Raw genomic sequence first — 20,120 nt, 5'->3', positions numbered from 1 at the left:
TTGTAGACACATCATCAGTTTTGAGGCAAGAGGACACCGAGCAGCGCTGTAAGGCCGCAGTGACACAGACACTGCCCCCTAGTGGACAATGTTGATAACTGGAAACATTGAAGGTCTGTTGATAGATGAGTCTCCTTCGTATAATGGAGGCATTTAAAGACTAAATGTGCAATACAATTTTACATTAAAAAAAAATCAGGATTTCAAGTGTAAAAAAAACTTCTTTGCACTAACAGATCTATTTCTATTTCTATCTCTGCATTACTGTGGTACAACAACTCTTCTTCTTCTCTGCTGTTTACATTACTTGCTGCTATTTATCATACCAAGTTACTTTAATCACTTGTCACTTTATCTTGTCATTCTCTGCAAATACTGTCTCAATTCTCAATTCCCCCCAGTTAACTTCATCATTCATTTTGTACTGTATATACCCCCTGTTTTTATTTTTATTTTTATCTATTCTGTTTAATGTGTATTTTTGAGCTTTCTTGTCTGTGCTGCTGTAACGCCCGAATTTGGGGATCAATAAAGTATTATCCTATCCTATCCTATCCTATTTCACTTCTGTTCCATAAAACACTATTATTTATTTTTTTATTTTTTTATTATTTTTTTATGCTTTGTAGGACGTATAATGACACCATAATAAAGTGATCAATACATTAATTTATTTTTTAACAACTAAGTTTAAAGTCATAAACACTCGAATGAAATACTATTTTAAAATAAAGTAAAATAAAACTTTAAAGCTGTATGGTACTTAATTAAAATCAGTGTTTCATTTGAATACGGTTTTAATTGACTTTTCTCTCAGTTCAGGAAGCACTTTGTGAATATGTCTGTAATAAATGCTGGTATGTTTAGTCTGCAGGAAAACACCAAAATATGAAGTTAAAAAACAAACTCAAATAATAATCCTCATAAAATAGCAATTTAAAGAATCCTGGTTATACCTTTCTCGTAGACAAATACAAAGTAAAAACACATTATTTACATTCCATGGTAAAGTTATAAACACAGTGGAAACTAGCTAGGTGAATGTTTACTCGTATATCAGTTTCGCTTTTTTTTTTTTTTTTTTTAACCCGGCTGCCTCTTCCTATCGGCCACCGTAGTGCGTAGACCCAACCCACGTGGTCAATCAAAACATCATGGCGGCTGGTTTCAAGTAAGACTGAGAAAACTTAATCTCTTAAATAATAATACCTCGTTTTAAGTCGTATTCTCATTTTTTATAGTAGTTTAGCGTTGTATTAAATCTGCTCTTAGTGAAAGTAAAGGAATCTCATGACGAAGAGTTAACTGAGCATTTCATTCACGTGTGACAGAGATGTGAACTGGATCAGGAAAAGTAAAAAGGAATAGGTTTTCGGTTTACACATGACAGAATCAGAATATCAAAGGGACTGTTCTTTAAAATAATAACACGATTTATCTGTTAACTTTTACGTGACGAGCTGAAAGTGGATTTAAACACTCGTTAATGATCATGTGGTGATTTCATCCTCTGTAACTATTTTTTCATTTTCATTTTTTTTTTTTTTTCTAAATTATTTATAAATAAAAATAAAATATACATTACAAACAAAGCAAACAGCAATCAAAGCATACTTTCTGTAGTGGCTCGATTATTTTTCCTTTAACCAGTCCATGTTGGAAAAGGGTGTAAGGGTGAAGTTAAATAACTTATCCAGTCTTACCCCTTTTATCTTTTTATCTTAATAAATTAACCCAAGACTAAGCTTTCAAAAATAAAGTCGAATAATACAGATAACGAAGCAACAGATATAATGTATTACACACATTAACTGGTAGATGGTACAGACCTTACAACTGATATTGATTGTTTTTTTCATTGACTGCTCAATTTTATATTTGTTAAATATGTTATTCTTGAAAATGTGTTTAAACTGTCTTTTCATTTCATCACTGCAGCTGTTCCATAAATCAACACCCTTCGTTGTAATACAGTGTAGTTTCATGTTGGTCCTTACTGCTGTGTTTTTTTTTTTTTAACATAAATGTTCCTCTGAGATTGTGTTTACTGTCCCTCTGCTGAAAACTAACAGTCAGTACCTGTGTTCTTTGGTCCTCTTTCTGCCTTCCTCGAACACTTTCAGGACTGCTGAGCCTCTGGAGTACCACAGAAGCTTTCTGGTGAGTGCTAGTTGACACAAACTCATGCTGAGTACCTGGTTTATTCCGTCTGTCAGGGTCATTATTAATATGTAATCATACTAAAATTTAAACATTTCAGAAAGAAAACTGTCGGCCTGATGGACGGGAGCTGTCAGAATTCAGAACCACAACACTAAACATAGGTAGGAAACGGCAATCACCTTTATAGCAGGGGTGGGCCACCTGCGGCCCCCATCAACCCTCAACGTGGCCCTCAGGTTAATTTTTTACACATCAGTTAATTGGAAACATGAAGAAAACATGACAAAATCTGCCATGAAATCATGAAAACCAGAAATATGTCCATAATAATATTTGATCACTGGTATATGTTGAGTTAATTTGAGACATAATCGACTGTAATCGTTTAATTTGGCCCTCTGGCAGTGAGAATTAAATGAATGTGGCCCTTGCTGTCACCAAAGTTGTCCGTCCCTGATTTATAGTGTATTAATGATATGTTGCAGGTTTTGTCTTGAGTCTCTGTGGGATCATTTGTGTGTCTTGCTCTGTTCAGGATCCATATCCACAGCAGATGGCTCTGCCCTGGTTAAGCTCGGAAACACAACAGTCATCTGTGGGATAAAAGCGGTAAATTAAACCAAGGGTTAAAAATCTCTGTTTCAATTTAATCTGACCCGGGTAAACAAAATGTTATTGATTTCTTGTGTCACCTCGTGTGCAGGAGCTGGCAAACCCTACAGTAGAGGCACCGGGGAAAGGTTACATTGGTAAGAACCAGTAGCCATGTTTCAGATGTGGAGTTAAAGCTAATGACATTGTATTGTTCCTCTCTTTCTTGTTTCTGTTATTATGGAATTTACATGGTTCAAATATTCTAAGTTATGTAACGTTTGGCCATTTGGTTTAACAGCTGGAAGTGTTTACTTATTATTATTAAATTGCTGAATTAAAATGTAATTAAAGTACAGTGGATGTGAAAAAGCCCAAATTTCCAGACATTTTCTCACTGTGACTCAACGTTAGAATCATTTTAATGAGGTCAAATAGCTGACACTTAAATGGTCGGGCGGTAAACTGACTTCATGTTGTAGACATTACTCTGCTCATAATTAGACCAAATAAAGTTATTGAGTGATAATTAAGAAAAAGCGTGTCCACTTTTAAATGGTAGTTGAACATTCTTTCTTACCAGCACAACTATTCCTTGTGTCTTTTTTTTAAATCATGTTTTATTGTATCTAATTTTATTCCATTTGTATCATGTCATGTTCAGTTGTTAGGGAAGTATCATAATACTGTTGTAGCTGTATCGGCATCAAGTGATTACAATATCTACTGTCTTATGTTTTTACATGGACCTCAGGATGAGTGAGAATCCAAACAAATACTAACTGCAGTCCTCTTTCGGTTCTTGTTAGTACCAAATGTGGACCTGCCCCCTCTCTGTTCCTCTCGGTTCCGGCCAGGTCCTCCGGGAGAACAAGCTCAGGCTGCCAGTCAGTTCATCGCTGATGTCATCGAAAGGTGCTGCAGACTTTTAAAAAAAATCATATTTCTTATTTTTTTCCTTCTAAAGCCTGCTCACTCATCTGATGCCTTCTGCTTTGACTAAGATGTTTTGTGCTGGTTTTGCAGCTCTGACTTGATACAGACAGAAGACTTGTGCATTGACAGAGGAAAGGTAAAATCAACAATCAAACATTGGTGATGTTTTTTAACTGTTGGGTCATTGGTCCTGATTGTGTGGGCTCGGTGTTGCAGCTCTGCTGGGTGCTTTACTGCGACCTGATGTGTCTGGACTATGATGGAAACGTGTTGGATGCTTGTGTCATCGCCCTGCTGGCTGCTCTCAAGAACAGTATGTGCTACAGGGACATACAATTATTACAGGCTTTGCTCAAGACATCTTTGTTCTGTTTTTTTTTTTAATCAATGTTAATGTTAGCGGGTTCCTGCTTCCCACAGCACAGCTCCCAGAGGTCACCGTCAACACAGAGACGAGTACGCCAGAGGTCAATTTAGAAAAGAGACGTAGCCTGCAGATTCAGAAACATCCAGTTGGTGCCTCTTTTTGTGTCTTTGATGAGTAAGTGGATCATTTTTTTTTGTTTTGAAGCCTGGCACGTAATGTGTACGTTTGTAATCCTTGCCTCCTTAATGTGCAGCTCCATCCTGATCGTAGACCCGACGTCTGAAGAGGAGAGTCTGGCCACCGCTCAGCTCACTGTGGTGACGGACGAGGAGGATCGACTCTGCACTCTACACAAACCAGGTCAGACACTAAGTCTGTAAGGATTCGTCTGTCTCTGTGTATCTATAGTCTATGTGCATTAAAACATTAAAGTTTTTAGTGACTACACAAAAGGAAACGTATTAGGGTCTCCCTCATACAAGTCTGACAGTAAAAAGAGGTTTTAAGGGAGAAAAACATGTCACCTAAAATGAATAGATGTCATGAATAATAAATGTTTTTAAGTCTCAAGACTAGAAAAGACTACAGATTCTCATGAGTGTGTGATTTACATCTCAAGAGAAAGAAGAAAATGTCCATTTAAGTTAAAAGGAAATTCAAGATCTAGTTTAGCTCACACCTCTGAAACTGAGATGCATGTGATGAAACACACCCAAGTTTTTATTTTATTTTTTTAAATAAGAAGTTTCTTTGTCAAATATATATTTGAGGCTTTCCTTGAAATGAACCTTGTCAGTGTTAGTCTGACGTATATCTTCCTTTACCTAGTGTGCAGTGAGTTGACAATAGAAATAATAAGAAGTTTATCCAAATGTAAAACTGTCATTATATGAACTCTGATAGTAAGTTGGCATCTAAACACATCAACTGTAATACCTGAAAACTGTAACTTTGATAATTAAACATGGCTTCTAACACCCCCCCCCCCCCCCCCCCCCCCCCCTCTCTGGTTCAGGTGGGACGTCGCTGTCAGGAGAGAAGCTGCAGGAGTGCATCAGCAGAGCAGCCACGCGACAGAGAGAGATCCAGAAACTCATCGACAAAGTCTTACACAGTGTGAAGACTGCCCAATAAGAGTCTCAAACAACACTTTTTATCTAAAAGCTGTATTTTCCACTGTCAATATATATTCTTTTTTTTTTTTTAATAACAATAAAACTGCTGACAAAGACTCCTTAAAAAATTATTTCTCAGTGTCCAGAAATGTCTTACACACACTCATTTGATGTCTCATAAGAATACTCTCATGGCTCCTGAACTCTTTAGAAGGAAATGCCTTTTTTCAAAATGTGCTGTACAAAAACAGGTACACTGTCTTGCATGTTGATCTCCAGTACTCCGGTCGAGCCCTGTGCCGAGATGGCTAACAGAAGAAAAACTTCCAACAGACTGAGAGGTAGAGAGCTGCCCCCAGGCACTGCTCCAGGATCAGATTTTGCATTTTCACATGTAACGGTTACGTGGAGGATTTGGTGTTGATGCGCTCAGCTGGGATCCGTGCTTAAAGGGCAGTTTCTCCTGGGGAGGGGAGGGGGAGGGGGGGTCAACCGAGCCGAGGCAGGAAGATTGGGCAGCCTCGGGAGGACTCCTCTGAGACTGTGCATTCATCGTCCTCTCAGTCCACAGGGCCCCTGAAGTGAAAAGTCTTCCTGAAGGGGCGTTTTGTCATTACAAAAGCCAGTTTTCCTACTAGAACCATCTTTGTCATCTCAAAAAAATATCACTATGGTTCTTTAGGTGTAGGACTCCCTGTTCTAAAAATCCTTGTACTCAAAGGTGGACACAGTCTTGGTTTTCCAAAACCATCTGGCAACCATTACTACAAATTTGTCAGCTAGAAAAAGACAGAAATGACAAAGTTTTTTTTTTGTCTGCAGGCTCCACAGTGAGGCAGACAAAGAGCACAGTATAGATCATATTGTCCTCGTGTAGCTTCTTTTTTTTTTTTTTTTTAGTGTGACTTTAGTCTGTCAGGACTTGGGGAGCGGCTGTGGCATGCTCCTCTTCCTCTTACTTCTTGGTTGGCTGGCGGTATGTTGCCGTGGCGCTCCCCCCTGAGGAGCTGCTGCTCCCATAGCCATTTGCTGCTGCTGCTGCATTTGGTGCTGCAAGAATTGCAACTGACAAGTGCAGAGGAAAGATGAGAAACAGAGAGTCATTTCCAGTGATAGAATGCATTTTTTGTGTACGAATCTAAGAATATTTTTTAAGCAACTGCAGCACTGAAAATAAAAAAAACATGGTAAGTTGCAAAACATTTTAACACACACTGGATGGAATTGATCTCAGATTTCCAGAAGAACGCTTTGTGCCTTTAAATGTCTGTGTGTGTTAGTGAAGCGTCACTAAAGCCTGCTCATCATACAGGAGTGCGAAGAAACAGTAGAGGGGGTTAATGGGGTGCAAGGGGGAGGTGGGGAGGAGGAAGAGAGAGAGAGTTTGGTGGGCAGGTTTGAGGGGAGGAGGGGGGGGTTGTGTGTCGGGGAGTGAGGCAGGATACAGTCAAGCAGCACCAGTGGCGTTCTGGAGACACAAATTATTGGCTGTGATCCCGACGACAACAGGCATGCAGCTTGGCAACCGTGCTTTCTGCTCGGAGTAAGTCAGCAACTTCAACTGGGCAAAAACAAAAACGGATGTTTCATGCTTACAGAATGTCATCTCTAACCTGAAATGATGCAGTCAGAAACATTACAACAGTGTTTGTTTTCCCCCTGGACAATATTTCAGATTAGAATATTTCTCTCCCTAAAATGCTTTTTTTTTTTGTAAGAGCATGCCTCCCACTTCAACACGCTGTTAGTTGCTGCCATTGGAAGTGCAAGAAGCTCTGTGGGTGTATACGAGTGTGGGTTTGCTGGGAGTTCTTGGTTAACAAAAAATATGCAACACAAGATGGGCTGAATAGTGTAGATCCACAACAGGGAAAACAAGAATCTCTTGAGGCTTTTGTTGAAAGTCAGATCTGAAGTGCTACAGACGTCAATCAATTCCAACTACTCCTTACATGAAAAGAAAGAATATACCCTCAGCTATTGTTGACAAGTGTTTACAGTAAAGAAAAGCTTCGTTATAGAAGGTAATTAAAATGTTAAATAGGTTTTCATTACTAGGATAGTTATTCCAAATGTTTACAGATGTTCTAAGCTTATAAAATTCAGCTCTGTTTGCCTTTTACAATCTATTTCAATTCTACCCAGGTCTGAGTTACACGCTAAACTCATGTGCTTCTTAGTTCTTCAGTGTCAAATGAACACCACACCGACCCGCTAAATTACAGCATGGAGAGTTTAGTTGAATGCAGCCTCAGTGTTCTTAAAGCATGTATATGTGTATAAAGATGTTAAAGTTGCTGTATTACTTGGATCTGTGGCTGGTGCTGCTGAAGCCTTGGAGAAGGCAGCGGGGGCCCAGACCCGTCCAGCCCACAGCCCAACTGGGACAGCACTGAGGGGGGAGGGGGGGGGGGGAGACAGGGAGCCCCATAGGGAGGGAGGGGATGAGACGAGAGAGAAGAGAGGAAGCAAAAGAAGGAGAGGGTAGAGGGAAGAGCAAAGTATGGGGAGAGAAGGTGCACATACATAAGGGGAAAGGGGGGGGGGGGGGGGTATTGGGTGATGCATAACCACACACGAGGAAAGTAAAAAGAGTGAATGAGGGGAAATTGCAGAGAAAGCATGTGCATGGGCATTTTTTAAGGAGATTATGAGCAAAAGTATGAATGGAGTGAGCCAGAAAAGGTGTGAATGAGAAGGACAGGTAGCAAAGGAAGAGAAAGAACACAACAGGTCACAGGGGGGAGGGGGGAAAAACAAGAGAGGAAAAATAAAAAGAGCGAATGTAGCAGAGAAAGAAGGGGAAGTTGAGTCTCTCCTGTCACTTGTTACAATCTTCATCGAGAGGAACAATGGCTGAAGTCAGTTAAACCATCATGTAGTCACAGAATCCTCGTGTACATTTGTTATGATAATGAACACATTAGTCAATCTTATGTTGTTAGTGCTAGTTAATAACGGTGTGTTGTGTCCATTTGTTTTGAAATAAGTTATCGGGGATGAGAAGAGGGAACTTTTTTTGTTGAGAAAATGGTGAGTTAATTGTTAATCTGAGTGTTCCTGTGTTTGTGTGTGTGTGTGTGTGTGTGTAAATGTGGGTCATACCTGCTGCTTGTGGAGACATGAAGCTTCCCACTCCCAGGTTGATGACCGCTGTTTGCTGGTTTCCTAAACTTGGATCTGAGCCCTGTTCCCCCTAAAAAGAAAGTCATTTTTATGTTCAATAATAACCGAGTAACTGAAGCTTATTGAAGAAACAACAACAACAACAACAACAGATCTACAGTCATTGTTTCAACCCAAAGCTGCCGCAAGCTACAGAGCGAGAGAGAAAGAGAGAGAGAGAGCGGTGGAGGTTGAACAACATAGAGAGGAAGTGAAGAAAGCACTGCTAATGAAAACAAAGCAAATACTTTAGTTTATGATGTTTTACAGCAGTTAGGTTCCTAAGAAATAGGTACACTTGAGCATATCTGCCTGCTGTGTCGACTAGTACACAGGTATTGTTAAACCCTTTCATCACATCATAAAGATAAACAAGTTAGACGAGCATCTATGGCGTAGAGGAGACGCTGTGATTTTTTAAAAATTCAGTTTAAATGCTATTAAAAGGTTTGTCAACAGTTGGTATGTGTTCAGTCAATTCTCTGTATCAATACTGTGTGCAAGTCTGGAATCAAATATAAGAAAATAACCCTATATTGGGTGCCATTTTTGCTGGAGTACTGAAACTGGCATGCCTGCGCCATAACAGGCATCTGATCTTTTACTGATATCCTAATTTAAAGTTCTTGTAATGTGACAACATTAGGACAGTAATCCTGGCTTTGCGAACTAAAATGTGATGAAATGTTTCCCTGATTTTTTCCTTAAGACAATCCATACTTGTATTTTTTCTATACTTTCTTTGGATTTGTACAAACATGGACACAGTGTTACATTCTATCATCATCAAACACAAATGCTTCAGTTCCAGCTGTGAGCCTCTCAATGACTTGTTGCCGTTTGTGTGTGCAAATGTGACTGTGCCTCTCACCGTCTCCCCCTGCTGCTGAGGGCTGGAGGTGGCCGACTGACTCTGCTGTGGCGAGAACTGAGACAGCTGCTGCTGCTGCAGAGAGTTAAAGATGAGAGGACCAGTGGGGATCTGGAGGGTAAAAACACAAACACACACAACGCACACCAACAACAAAAAGAAGTGGGGAGAATAACAGGCCGGGAGAGGAGGATGAAGGAGAGAGGACAGGCAGGGGAGAGGAGAATATAGGGATATAAGGAGAGGGAAACAGGAGAATTAACAAGCAGTCAAACAACACAGGGTAACTAGACCACTATCAGAATCTCAGATGGGGGGTATGGGTAGTAAAGGGATTTTTACACATACAGTCAGGTGTGTGCAGGATAAGGACAGTTTCTATATCAAACAAATACAGATTGCATGCCCCTAACGGTGTAACAAACCAACAGCCAACATACCTGCAGTAGATTCAGTGGTCTCAACCCTGCACTGCTGTTTAGGCCAAATGGACTCCCTGCAACACAAAGGTTAGAGAATTTACAACTATAAATTTTTTTTTATATATGTGCTATTTTATTCTACCCACTGGACTTCTTTCCCTGGATATTTAAAGTTTAGTTTATTAGTTTAATCAGGGATAGTGTAAAAAAAACCAAAAACATTAGCCTCAGAAGACAAAAGATGCTTTAAACCAGATTTAGATAGCTAGCTAATTTCCATCTGTTGTCCCTGGGCAGATGACGGCAACAGTAAAATACAAATTAACCAGTCACGTACGCAGACACACACACAAACACACAAAGAGAATCCCCCCATTACTGTACTTTATTGATATCTTGTGTTTGCATTGACTTGTACAACTTCCTCTGCCTTTCCTGTAAATATCTTTCATTACACCTACCGGTATGACTCTTGCTGCACAGTCAGAGAAGATGAACTTTTACTTTGTTTTCATTTCTTGACAGTAGGAGAGTTGCCATTTGCTTTACGTCCTATTTTTGATTTGAACTCACTAAAACCCCAGGGCAATTTCTTACATGTGTGAACATACTATGCTCTCCGTGTTTTGTTCGTAGTTTGCATTATACAGTTTTCTGGGTGTTCCCTCATCCAACGTTTCTCCTAATTTTCACTTTACAAAATAAGGAACACTTTTCCTTTTTTGTTATTAAACCCTGATTTTGAAACAGAATGTGTTTCACAGGACTAAAAGAAAAAAAATGTATTTTTTAAGTATATGTTCTTCTTCCTGGAGGGCAAGATATTGGAAAGAGATGCTATCTTCCTTCATACCTTCACATGCCTACATGGCAGTGATCTTGGCCGTGCCCTACTTAAGGAACTTCATTTTTTTGCACTTAGGCATTGGCTTCATTTTCCAACACCTGAGGTTTTCAGTTTAGTAATTAAGATCCTAGTGTTCTTTTCTGAGAGGTGAAAAGTCAGGGTTAACTATTCTGGATATGGAGCTCAATGAAATGCTGTAGGTCATATACAGACTGATTTCCCAAAAACGACATTCTTAGTAATGTCTCACCTGTCTGTGCTGCTGACTGCATGGTGGGCATCAACCCTCCAGGTGGCAGGATTCCGCTCAGGTTAAGGCCTGGACCCAGCATGGGGTTGGAGCCGCTCATCAGGGTCTGAGGACTGCTGCACACACACACACAAACACACACACACACACACACACACACACACAACAGCAAAGTCAAATAAAATGACACTAAATAGCAAGTCACATGTTCAGATCACAGATCATTTTCTTACCAGACAGAGCTGACCACGTTGATGAAATTGAGCCCCGCCGGGTTGGCCATGACCTGCGATGAAGTGGTTCCCGTGGTGATGGACGTCCCCATGGTGGGGAGGGGAATGGTCATGACGGGCAGGGGCTGGCTCAGAGCGAGCTGCTGCTGGGCGTAGGGCGTGAGGAGGGTGGGCTGCGTCTGGCTTTGAACCATGGGAGGATCTGAGAGGGTGGGGGTCACTGAGAGAGGAGCAGAGAGGGAGTCAGCGGGGTGCGGCGTCGAGCATGGCGTGTTGGTGGGGGTTGGGGTGGATGGCTTGGGGGTTCCTGATCCTTGAGAGGGAAAAGTGGGTCAAAAGAGAAAGAGACAGGTATGCCAATATTTCGGTAAGTATGATTGTAACGTGACAAAACTATTGACTCATTCTGTCCACTCAGTGTGGAATTAGAGGTTTCATTTAGACGAGGGCAGACACTAAGTACACATGTCCCCTCTGGTTTAACATCTTTGGCCAACTCATCTCAATGGAGACTTCTCTTCAGACATTCACTTCAGAACAGTCAATGAGGAAAATTTACTTTTGAGACTCTTATGTCAAAACTTGATGTCCTATTCTTACAAAGTCCACTGCAGCTGTTTTCTGTCAGCATGCATAATGCTGCAGGGAAAAGCACTCTCTTAAATTCCATTCCATTTTTTGTCAAACCATGTCAGATTAATTTTTCATAATTGATCAGAAATACATTCCAGATATGGGAAACTTTTAAAAGGCTTGGGAATAGCTGATGTAAGATGTTCCATTACAACCCCCCCCCCCCCCCCCCCCCCCCAATGTCATGACTGGGACTGATGAAAGCAAGACGGCCGGCGGTTAGTCAGCCTCAGCTGTACTCACTCTGCGTGGAGCCCATGGGGGAGAGGGAGGCCGGTGACAGCAGGCCCACCTGGCCCAGCTCCATGGAGTGCTTCCTGCTCAGAGACTGGCTTTTGGCTGGAGGGGGTGTAGGACACTTGAGGAGACCACTGGTGGTTTGTGAACTGTATGGATTACCTGATGGAAACAGAGATGGGATGTGATATTTACACAGCACATTCACAGTCGTACAGTATTGAACTGATCTGGTTAAAGGACCATTTTAAACACAGTCTGTTGCATAGAGTATTATTTTAAGACCTTATAACTCTATACATTTATATTTCAGAACTACAGGACATTTTTTAGTGTGTTGCAGGGTCAATCCTTCCACCACCTGACCTCCATAGGCCATGATAAAAAAAACAAAAAACACCCATCGCACTTTTCAGCTGCTAGAAGAAAGAAAACTACAACATTTGATGGAGTCCAGAAGTTGCCTTTAAAGTTTTGGTTGCACTCCTTTTCCACTGACCTGTCTTGTCTACTTTAGTTTGCGATTTTGTACAATTACCAGACGTCTTTTCTAACTAACCCCACAAGAAAAGGTGTAGGGCCACCACATGTTTGTGTGCTTTTTCTCGACAGGAGTAGCATGTGCACGTACCTGAGGAACTGCTGCCTGTCCCTGAAGGCAGTTTGATGGGAGGGGGTCGGTGCTTCACCCCTTTTCCTAAAACAGACGTCTGGACAAGTGGAGAAATACCATCACCCTGCAGAGGTCATTGAAAGTCATTTGTTCTCATCACTGCAGCACAGCGGTAACTTTAAACATTATTTAAAAAATGCAATTTAGAGTGCTCAAACATAAAAAAAAATGTTGGCATTATAAAAATCTTGGTTCATTTTCAATTATAAAAACCTCAGAAGAGAAAAGAGAAAATCCCCACACCACGAGGAAGTCCCACAAACATTAACTTTTCCTTACCTCGTCTTTGCTGGGCGAGGGCGGCCCCTGCCCCAAGCTGCCTGAGTTATGGGACATCTTGACCTGACACTTCACGTCTCTCTCATACACTCCTTTGTACTGAGTGAGAAACCTGTGAAACAGACATGACACAACATTTATTCTAAGCTTTTTTTTTTTTTTCTTCTTTTTAAATCTCTCCTGCAGATCCTCTAAAGCTGAATGTTTGAAAGAACCGACTTCTCTGTGAAATCAAACAGGGACACTCACCGGTCTGCATCTATCTTTGAGCCTATGAGAAAGCTGTCAATCAAGACAACAGAGATGAAGATGAGTTAGTTCACGACCGCTTTTATAAATTCAATTATGTGCGCACTGATTTGTTCTCGGTTTGTCCTTACGGGGGATGTATCAGTTTCAGGTCGTTGCTCTCCTCCTCTGCTTTTGTTTCTTTAGCACAGTAGATCTTTCCATACACACGCGGGTCACCCATTGACTGGTAGATGGACACCTTGGTCCTCTGGGCTTGGCCCCCCACCTCACACTCAAAGGTGTAGTCATCTACAACTTCCTGTGTTCACAAGCGGACAAAAACAAGAATGAATCAGAAAAGTTTTGTAATATGTGTGGAGTAAAGCTTGGAGAAAAAGGAAAGGTATAAAGTCTAAGTTCCCATTTAGTGAAATGGATTCTCACAGTTAGAAAAAAGGGTTAGAGTTTTGCTTTTCTTCACTAGGTTGTAGGTTTCATTATTTATGTTGGTTGGTTGTATACTGACTTTTTTGTTTTGTTTTCCTGTGGTTAGAGAAATGTCATGAAGATTATTTTTTTTACTTCTCCCAAAAAAAAAAAAAAAAACTTGGTGAGAAGAGACAGAAGATGGAGGGAACATTTCAATAGCCTTAAGTTTAAAAAAAAAAAAAAAACATCGCTTAAAGATTAAATAGTCAAAACAAAGTAGTTACAGTTAGAGAAAAACCTTGCCTTAGGACACCGCCAGAACGAGCAGAAAATAGAATAGATTAGAACGATTCCAGCATTAAGTGAAATCAGTGACATCGTCTAACTGCAGTCCAGCATGTTCGTCCTTTTCCCATTCGAATAGCAGACACATGTTTTCAAAGAAACAGAACTGTTCCACATTTACTACAGTTTGCAGTTTTTTTTTTGATCAATCAAGAAGGAATCTTTTTGTTGTGTTTTTTCACAACGTGGGAGATATCTTTACTGACTTTTCACATGTTATCATTGTGACATCTAACAAATGCACAACAAAGCCAAGAGGCAGTTTTGTATTTTTCACAGAGCAAGAGGCCAAGGACATTATTATTTCCTTATGAAGCATTACACTCTACACACAGCTACTCTTTGCATCATATTAATAGCAAACAGCCATCATTGATCAGCACCCACAGGGAGTTTTATTGCTGCTGTCACACTTACCTCAGCAGGCCAGATCACAGTGGTGGGCTGAGAGTCCTCCAACTGCAGAGATTTCTCAACCACAGCATACTTTTCCACCTAGAGCATCAAACAAACAAATCCATGTGGTTCATTTGTATCTACTTTTTAGCAGCCAGACGATGAGTCACCAGGGTTTTTAAGTATTTGGGTTGAAGTGTTTCAGTCATAGCGTTACTGTATAGCGATACATCGAGTTACTTACATCAATTTCCTTGGGTACACTTAACTGGCAGTTGCTCTGCTTCCACATGTCGACACACTGCAGAAGATGACAGGAAGAGATGTGAGGAAAACAAGCACTGACAGCTGGGACTAAACCCCCTCAGTCAACTTCATCTTCTCTGTTTAATGTAAACAAACAAATGCACGTCAAAGTGTTGTTATGTCGACTTCTGTGAAACTAAGCCCGGCTTTTTATTGATATCAATCTCTGAACTCCCCCTGCCTTTATTTAGGTTTCTAAACGAGACGGAACTTTAATTATTTTGAAACAAAACTTGAACATGGCAGAGATGGGAAAAAGTATTAAATTGTAGATTTAAACCAGACAGAATATTTACCTGTGAAAAAATGTAGGCTACAGAATAACAGATTCAATTACAAATCAGTAGTTTGATCTTGCTTTGTGAGACTGTGTGTTAATGCCAACCTGCTGCACTGAGAGAGAGAGAGAGAGTTCAAATATTCACGAATGAGTGCTCTGCAGACATGTAGGCCTGTTAAGTTTACATTTCAGAATATATTATCTTTGTCTAACGCGGATGATACAAGAATTTAAACATAAGACAAAAAAAACAAAGATTTTCATGAATATTTCAACCTTAATTTTCATATAAAGTTCTCTCCATTTCTCCTGTCTCTAGCTGTGGTCTACATTCCTTTAGTCTTCATCCTGCTCATGCAGAGGACTCAGAGAGCCTGTGCTCACATTTATAGAAGCACATGCATATATTAAGCTCCAGCTGATTGTTTACTTTTTTCCCAAAGCCACTAAACAGTGAGGGCTACCGTCTTTCTCAGACAGACGTTGAAATTACATTTGTTAAAGAGTCTTGCTGCGTCTTGTTCCACAAAAGACAGCATTCAGGCCCTACTGTTTCCTGACAGTTGATGTGTGGTGTTTAAATAGGAGTTGAAAAAACAGGTCCTCACTTACTAACACATAATTGATACAGGCGTCTAATCAGGATCAGCTTATGTCAAAATGTGCTGCCACACAGAGTTATTATTAGGATTCGGTGTTTAATCTGGACAGGCTTGTATTTGTAGTTTTAGAGTACTTACGTTTCCGATCTTTGAGATCTTCAGGTCTATGACAGGAGCAGGTTTCCTCTCCTTCCTCCTCTGCAGGTAGTCGAAGAGTTGTAGCTGTGGTGGAATGGGCAGATGGGAGAGCTCCTGCTGCCTGTTCAGGGAGGCTCGAGAGTGCCTCTTGAAACATCTAGGATACAAGCAGCAAGTATGTGTCTTACACTACTCAAAAAGGGTTCACTCTTCAATTGAACTGACTCCCAACACTGGAGAGTGTGTGAGTGTGCTGCGTACCGTTTCATGGAGCGAGTGTTCATTTTCTGTTTGTTGTAGAGCAGGCGATTGGCTGTGCAGGTCACAGAAATGGAGGGGTCCAGGCACAGAGGTTCAGCTGTGGCCAAAATCAACTGACTCTCCAGCTGTAGTTTGTCGTCCTAAAGCAAGGAACACAGATGTTTGAAAAAGAAGAAGAAGAAGAGTCATCGAGTTTTCACAGAGACAGCAAACAGGACAAATTACCTGTGTCCACTTGTGGTGGTCACTGGTCATGGCATGGACATCACAGATTAGAGTCTGCAGAGGAAAGAATACAGACAGCATGTTAAAGGCCAGCTGTAGGTGAATATTTAGGAGTTGTACATGTTTTAAGTCATTTCATTGTTTTACCTACCTGCATGGTGGGCCGCAGCAGGATGTGTCTGCTCTGAAAGGTGGGCATCTTTGTATTACCAGACTGCCTGTAGTCTCTCACCTCTACTATTACACAGCCACAGTGGAAGATGTTCACCTGAAAACACATCGTTTAAAATACATTCATGACCAAAATATGGAATATGTCTGCAGCCTGTGAGGACGCTTCACAACAGGTGCATTGCAGCTACCTCGTATTCAAATCAGTCTAAATTAAATGTACTAATGAAACAAGGAACAACATTCAAAATCGACTAAATATATGAACACATACAGGAGCTGACAGGCAGGGCAGAGTCAATGCCTCGCGTAAGAACATTTTAATAAGTGCATACGGACCTGTGATTTTTCCAACAGATCCACCAGAATAGGAGGCAGCTCCTCAGCATCTAGGTACTCCAGCAGTTCTCCTTCTTCATATGGCAGCCGGATGGTTTCTGAATCTAGAAAAGCAACACAAACATTACATGTTTAAGATGAGAACTCTGTGTTACACGACCTAGATGGTGTTTGGTAAATTGACCTGACTTACCAGATCCATTTTTGCCCCTGAGCATTAAAGAATAGCCTTCATTCCCCGGGTACAGGTTGACCACCAGACATGAGACGGACTCCTGAGACACCAGCTTCTCCAGCAGATTCACATTTCGTCTTAAATTCTTCAGGGACAAAACAACAGAAAAATAAAACAAGAAAGGTTTCACGCTGTTCTAACCATGCCAACTCTCAGCAACATCAGTCACTTTGAATTAAAGCCAATATTAAGTAATTGTTTAACGTGCTTTTCTGAAAGAAAATGTACCACACCACCGCCATTGTTTTTTTTTTATACATTTGAGCAAATTATATAACTAAACAGCAAAAAATGATTTACAACAAAGCGAAAAAAGGAAGATGAGGAAGAGAATATAAGGGCAAGGGTAAACCAGGGTTGGCCACACAGAAACAGACTAAAGTTGTTTTGAATTTCATATTTGTGCTGTTTTCATACAATTATCTGTTGTCTCACAAGCTGAATTTTGAGATGCTTATTCATGATTTTGCATCTTTCCGACTTGACTGCTGCAATCCCCTTTTCACTCGTCTCATTAAGTCTTCCCTCGACCTTCTAGGAAAGATCCAAAAACGCAGCTGCAAGATTGTTAACTAGGTCCATCAAGTCAACCCAAGTAACACCCACCTTACCTTTCCTACATAAGCGCACAATGAAGTTCAGGGTTAATTTTAAGATCCTTGTATTGGTTTATAAATCCCTGTGTGATCAGGCACCTGATTACATTTCTAACCGGCTCCATCCCTACATCACCAGTAGATGTAGAGAACTCCAAACTCTTTGTATCTCTCTTCCCATACACATACGCTCTCTATTTCTACACGTTTTTAAATAGCTGCTTAAGGCACACTTTTTTTTAATTTGGCCTTTGACCACCTGTTATTCTGATTTTGTCTACCTTTAATTGTATTTATTGTAGTTATTTCTGTCATGACAATTTTTTGTGACGCATTTTGATAACTTGACTTTCTTACTTACACTATCTTGAATTATAGATTTTTTTTTTAATTCAGACGAATTGAAAATCAACGTTTTACCAATCAATCTGACATAATCACATTATAACTCGTTTCTTTTTTTGCAGTGTAGATAATTAACAGCAAACTAAACAGACGCTACTTTTAACAAAGTTCTGAAACAATGAGCTGTAAAGAAAAACACTATAAATAATGAAATGTTGCATAATGTTTCAGTTTCTTTGACACAACATCTTTGCTACATTTGACATTTTTTTTGATATCATTACGCTCACACAGTTGGTAAATCTAATATTTCACACTCAGATTTGAATGAACGAGGTTTTCATGCATGCCCTGATGCCACATAATTACAATGTTATAACAGAGAGTTAAGATGCACAACACGAACCTTTAACTCTGGCTCTTTCTCACATTCCTCCATGTACAGCTCATAAAGCTTCTGATAAAGACTCTTCCTCCCACCTGATGAAATCCTTCTTTTAGCTGGTCGTTGTCGAGCACTTTCAACAATGTACTGAAACAGAGTCAATCAAAGATAAGACCGACCTCTCTGCACAGCGCCTAATGCACATCGTTTACACAGCAGGACGTAATGTGACTACAATCTGTACATGACTCCCTCCACATGCACACAACACAACAGTGAAATAGCAGCTCTTACCTCAGCTCGATCCAATGCATATTCCAAAACTTGTTGCTTATGTGGTGAGAGCCAAATGAAAGACAAAAACCGTGTTAATGGGAACTCAAACTTCTGCAGTAATAACAAACTGTGCAAGTTCTGTTTGAGATGTCGGGTTGAATGCATCACACGTCAACAGAATAGAAAGAAACAAATGGCCAGAAAGAGATGTCTCTCACCATTGTGGTCCACCGCCAGCTGCAAGGCGAGGGACGGTAGACGATGCTGTCCTTTCTGCCCCACACTGTCACCTTCCTCGAGTGACCATTCACACCCTGCACAGCCATGCAAACACAAATCTAAGTTGTTTAATCATTTTTTTTTCCTTTTACCCTAAATGTTCCAGCAAAACAACATGAGTGCATATTATGCACAAACTGGGGCAGCTAATGTGAGTTCACTTTGACGACTGTAAAGCCCAGTGAAGAGAGAGGCTCAGTGGCAACAAGCTCGCTGATGCCTGACCGCTGAGGCTAACGTGGCTAACGTTAGCATGCTAGCCCGTTTCCGAGTGGGCAAAGCTGCTGTAAGTTACGAGCCACGCTAACGATGTTTCGTCGACTGGGACGCTGGCCAGTGAGGCGACATCGATTTCAACGAGCGCGATTGACTTGCCTTCGAGATTGCATAGCGGTCGACCGTGGCTCCGATGCGAGAAGACGAAATGAAATTGAAATATCGGTGTCTTCATTGAAAAAAAGTCGGAGCAGCAGCCATTTTCTTCCAGTGTGACAACAACAGCTAAACTTCCGGTTGAGGCAAAAATTAAAAAAAATGGGCGGGGCTAACGCAGATGCAGACTTTACAAGTGATGTTTGAAGCTGAGAGATGGAGACAACTTCAGCACACTGACAATAAAAGATTGTGTTGTTGTTTTTCAGATGCAGTTTGCAGATTTTTTCACTTTGTTCAGGTATTCTGCTCAACAACTGTTCCTACTGTGACTGCAACATTTGGCAATTAGGCCTACTTAAAAAGGGGGTGAATTGTATTTAATTGACATTTTTTGCTTTATTTCTTAAACTGCTCCACACATCATATAAGTTCAGTGTCTGATGTGTGCATAGGGCTTTGATAAGTCTGCTTACCTGCCTATATGGCTACCTAAACCTGCCTTTTAAGCGCGCACATACAGCTACAAGAACAGCTAGAGATTGCAAGTTAGTTGCAGAAGATTGGCAGGGAAAGGCTATGTGATACTGTCAATGACAATGTACTAATAAAACAAAATGAGCCAAAGCAAGATCTAACAACGGAATTTTCTACAAGAGCTATATCAGTCATGCTTTATCAGTAATTGTTTGTAAAAACTATTGAGGCAGCTTTATGGCTATAAGATTTGTGCATATACTGCATATTCTTAAAAAAAAAAGGTTTACTCAGGCTATATCAAGTAAATCAAGGGTCAGGTAGTATTCCTTTAAAAAGAAATACATCACAGACAGCAGTGCATTTTTGTTTTTCTGACACAAAACAAAATCACAAAGAACACAAGGGTGACTACCAAAGGAAGAGTAATGCACAAGTATTAGTCTTTATGTAATGCAGTGTATGTTACACACACTTTAACCCTGCTCTGTACCTTTGAGTGCATGTCAAAGCTTTGGTCAATATTGTGAGAATTGAAAATTTAAATCAATCATAGAGTTAGAAAGAAAATTTAATTGAAAGGTTAGGTGTAAGAACTGAGGCAAGAGGCAAGAGCAGTGATATTGCAATCTTTTTCTTTTAGTTGTATT

General features: G+C 40.5%; 2 protein-coding genes across 6 annotated transcripts; one reads left to right on the top strand and one right to left on the bottom strand.

Annotated features, from left to right (window-relative positions):
- The first annotated feature begins 1,094 nt into the window (after positions 1-1,094).
- Positions 1,095-5,288, top strand: exosc8 (exosome component 8). The gene is made up of 11 exons (XM_061055046.1): positions 1,095-1,171; positions 2,124-2,160; positions 2,261-2,324; positions 2,699-2,772; positions 2,867-2,912; positions 3,564-3,669; positions 3,781-3,826; positions 3,907-4,003; positions 4,111-4,231; positions 4,311-4,417; positions 5,073-5,288. Exons 1-11 carry the CDS (start codon positions 1,155-1,157, stop codon positions 5,189-5,191), a joined length of 834 nt encoding a protein of 277 aa, XP_060911029.1. The 5' UTR covers positions 1,095-1,154; the 3' UTR covers positions 5,192-5,288.
- supt20 (SPT20 homolog, SAGA complex component) lies at positions 4,801-19,128 on the bottom strand. 5 transcript variants are annotated; one of them, XM_061055017.1, is made up of 24 exons: positions 18,714-19,128; positions 18,561-18,656; positions 18,361-18,396; positions 18,088-18,213; positions 16,699-16,825; positions 16,506-16,609; positions 16,147-16,263; positions 15,996-16,049; positions 15,771-15,910; positions 15,510-15,666; positions 14,428-14,484; positions 14,205-14,282; positions 13,163-13,332; positions 13,032-13,064; positions 12,783-12,894; positions 12,462-12,567; positions 11,837-11,992; positions 10,961-11,273; positions 10,728-10,840; positions 9,649-9,704; positions 9,209-9,319; positions 8,278-8,368; positions 7,479-7,564; positions 4,801-6,237 (listed from the first exon to the last, which is right to left on the bottom strand). In XM_061055017.1, exons 1-24 carry the CDS (start codon positions 18,744-18,746, stop codon positions 6,088-6,090), a joined length of 2,622 nt encoding a protein of 873 aa, XP_060911000.1. In that variant the 5' UTR covers positions 18,747-19,128; the 3' UTR covers positions 4,801-6,087. The 5 variants fall into 5 exon arrangements, with proteins under 5 accessions (XP_060911000.1, XP_060911003.1, XP_060911001.1 ...); XM_061055020.1 differs by having other exon boundaries at positions 10,728-10,843; positions 10,961-11,180; XM_061055018.1 differs by having other exon boundaries at positions 10,728-10,843; positions 12,462-12,540.
- Between the last annotated feature and the right edge of the window lie 992 nt (positions 19,129-20,120).

The sequence above is a fragment of the Labrus mixtus genome, chromosome 14 (genome assembly GCF_963584025.1).
Source record: "Labrus mixtus chromosome 14, fLabMix1.1, whole genome shotgun sequence".
NCBI classification, from domain to species: Eukaryota; Metazoa; Chordata; class Actinopteri; order Labriformes; family Labridae; genus Labrus; species Labrus mixtus.
The sequence above is the reverse complement of the archived record's forward strand: the minus strand, read 5'-3'. Positions and strand labels throughout refer to the sequence as shown.

Bases quoted from the DNA above. Each gene is read 5' to 3' on its own strand.
- exosc8 (XM_061055046.1), top strand. The intron at 3,670-3,780 runs GTGCTGCAGACT...CTGGTTTTGCAG, and splicing joins ATCGCTGATGTCATCGAAAG to CTCTGACTTGATACAGACAG. The intron at 4,232-4,310 runs GTAAGTGGATCA...CTTAATGTGCAG, and splicing joins TCTTTTTGTGTCTTTGATGA to CTCCATCCTGATCGTAGACC.
- supt20 (XM_061055016.1), bottom strand. From the start codon at position 18,746: ATGCACTCATGTTGTTTTGCTGGAACATTTAGG. The intron at 18,657-18,713 runs GTAAAAGGAAAA...ATGGCTGTGCAG, and splicing joins GTTTTGCTGGAACATTTAGG to GGTGTGAATGGTCACTCGAG. The intron at 15,667-15,770 runs GTACGCAGCACA...CTTGTATCCTAG, and splicing joins AACACTCGCTCCATGAAACG to ATGTTTCAAGAGGCACTCTC.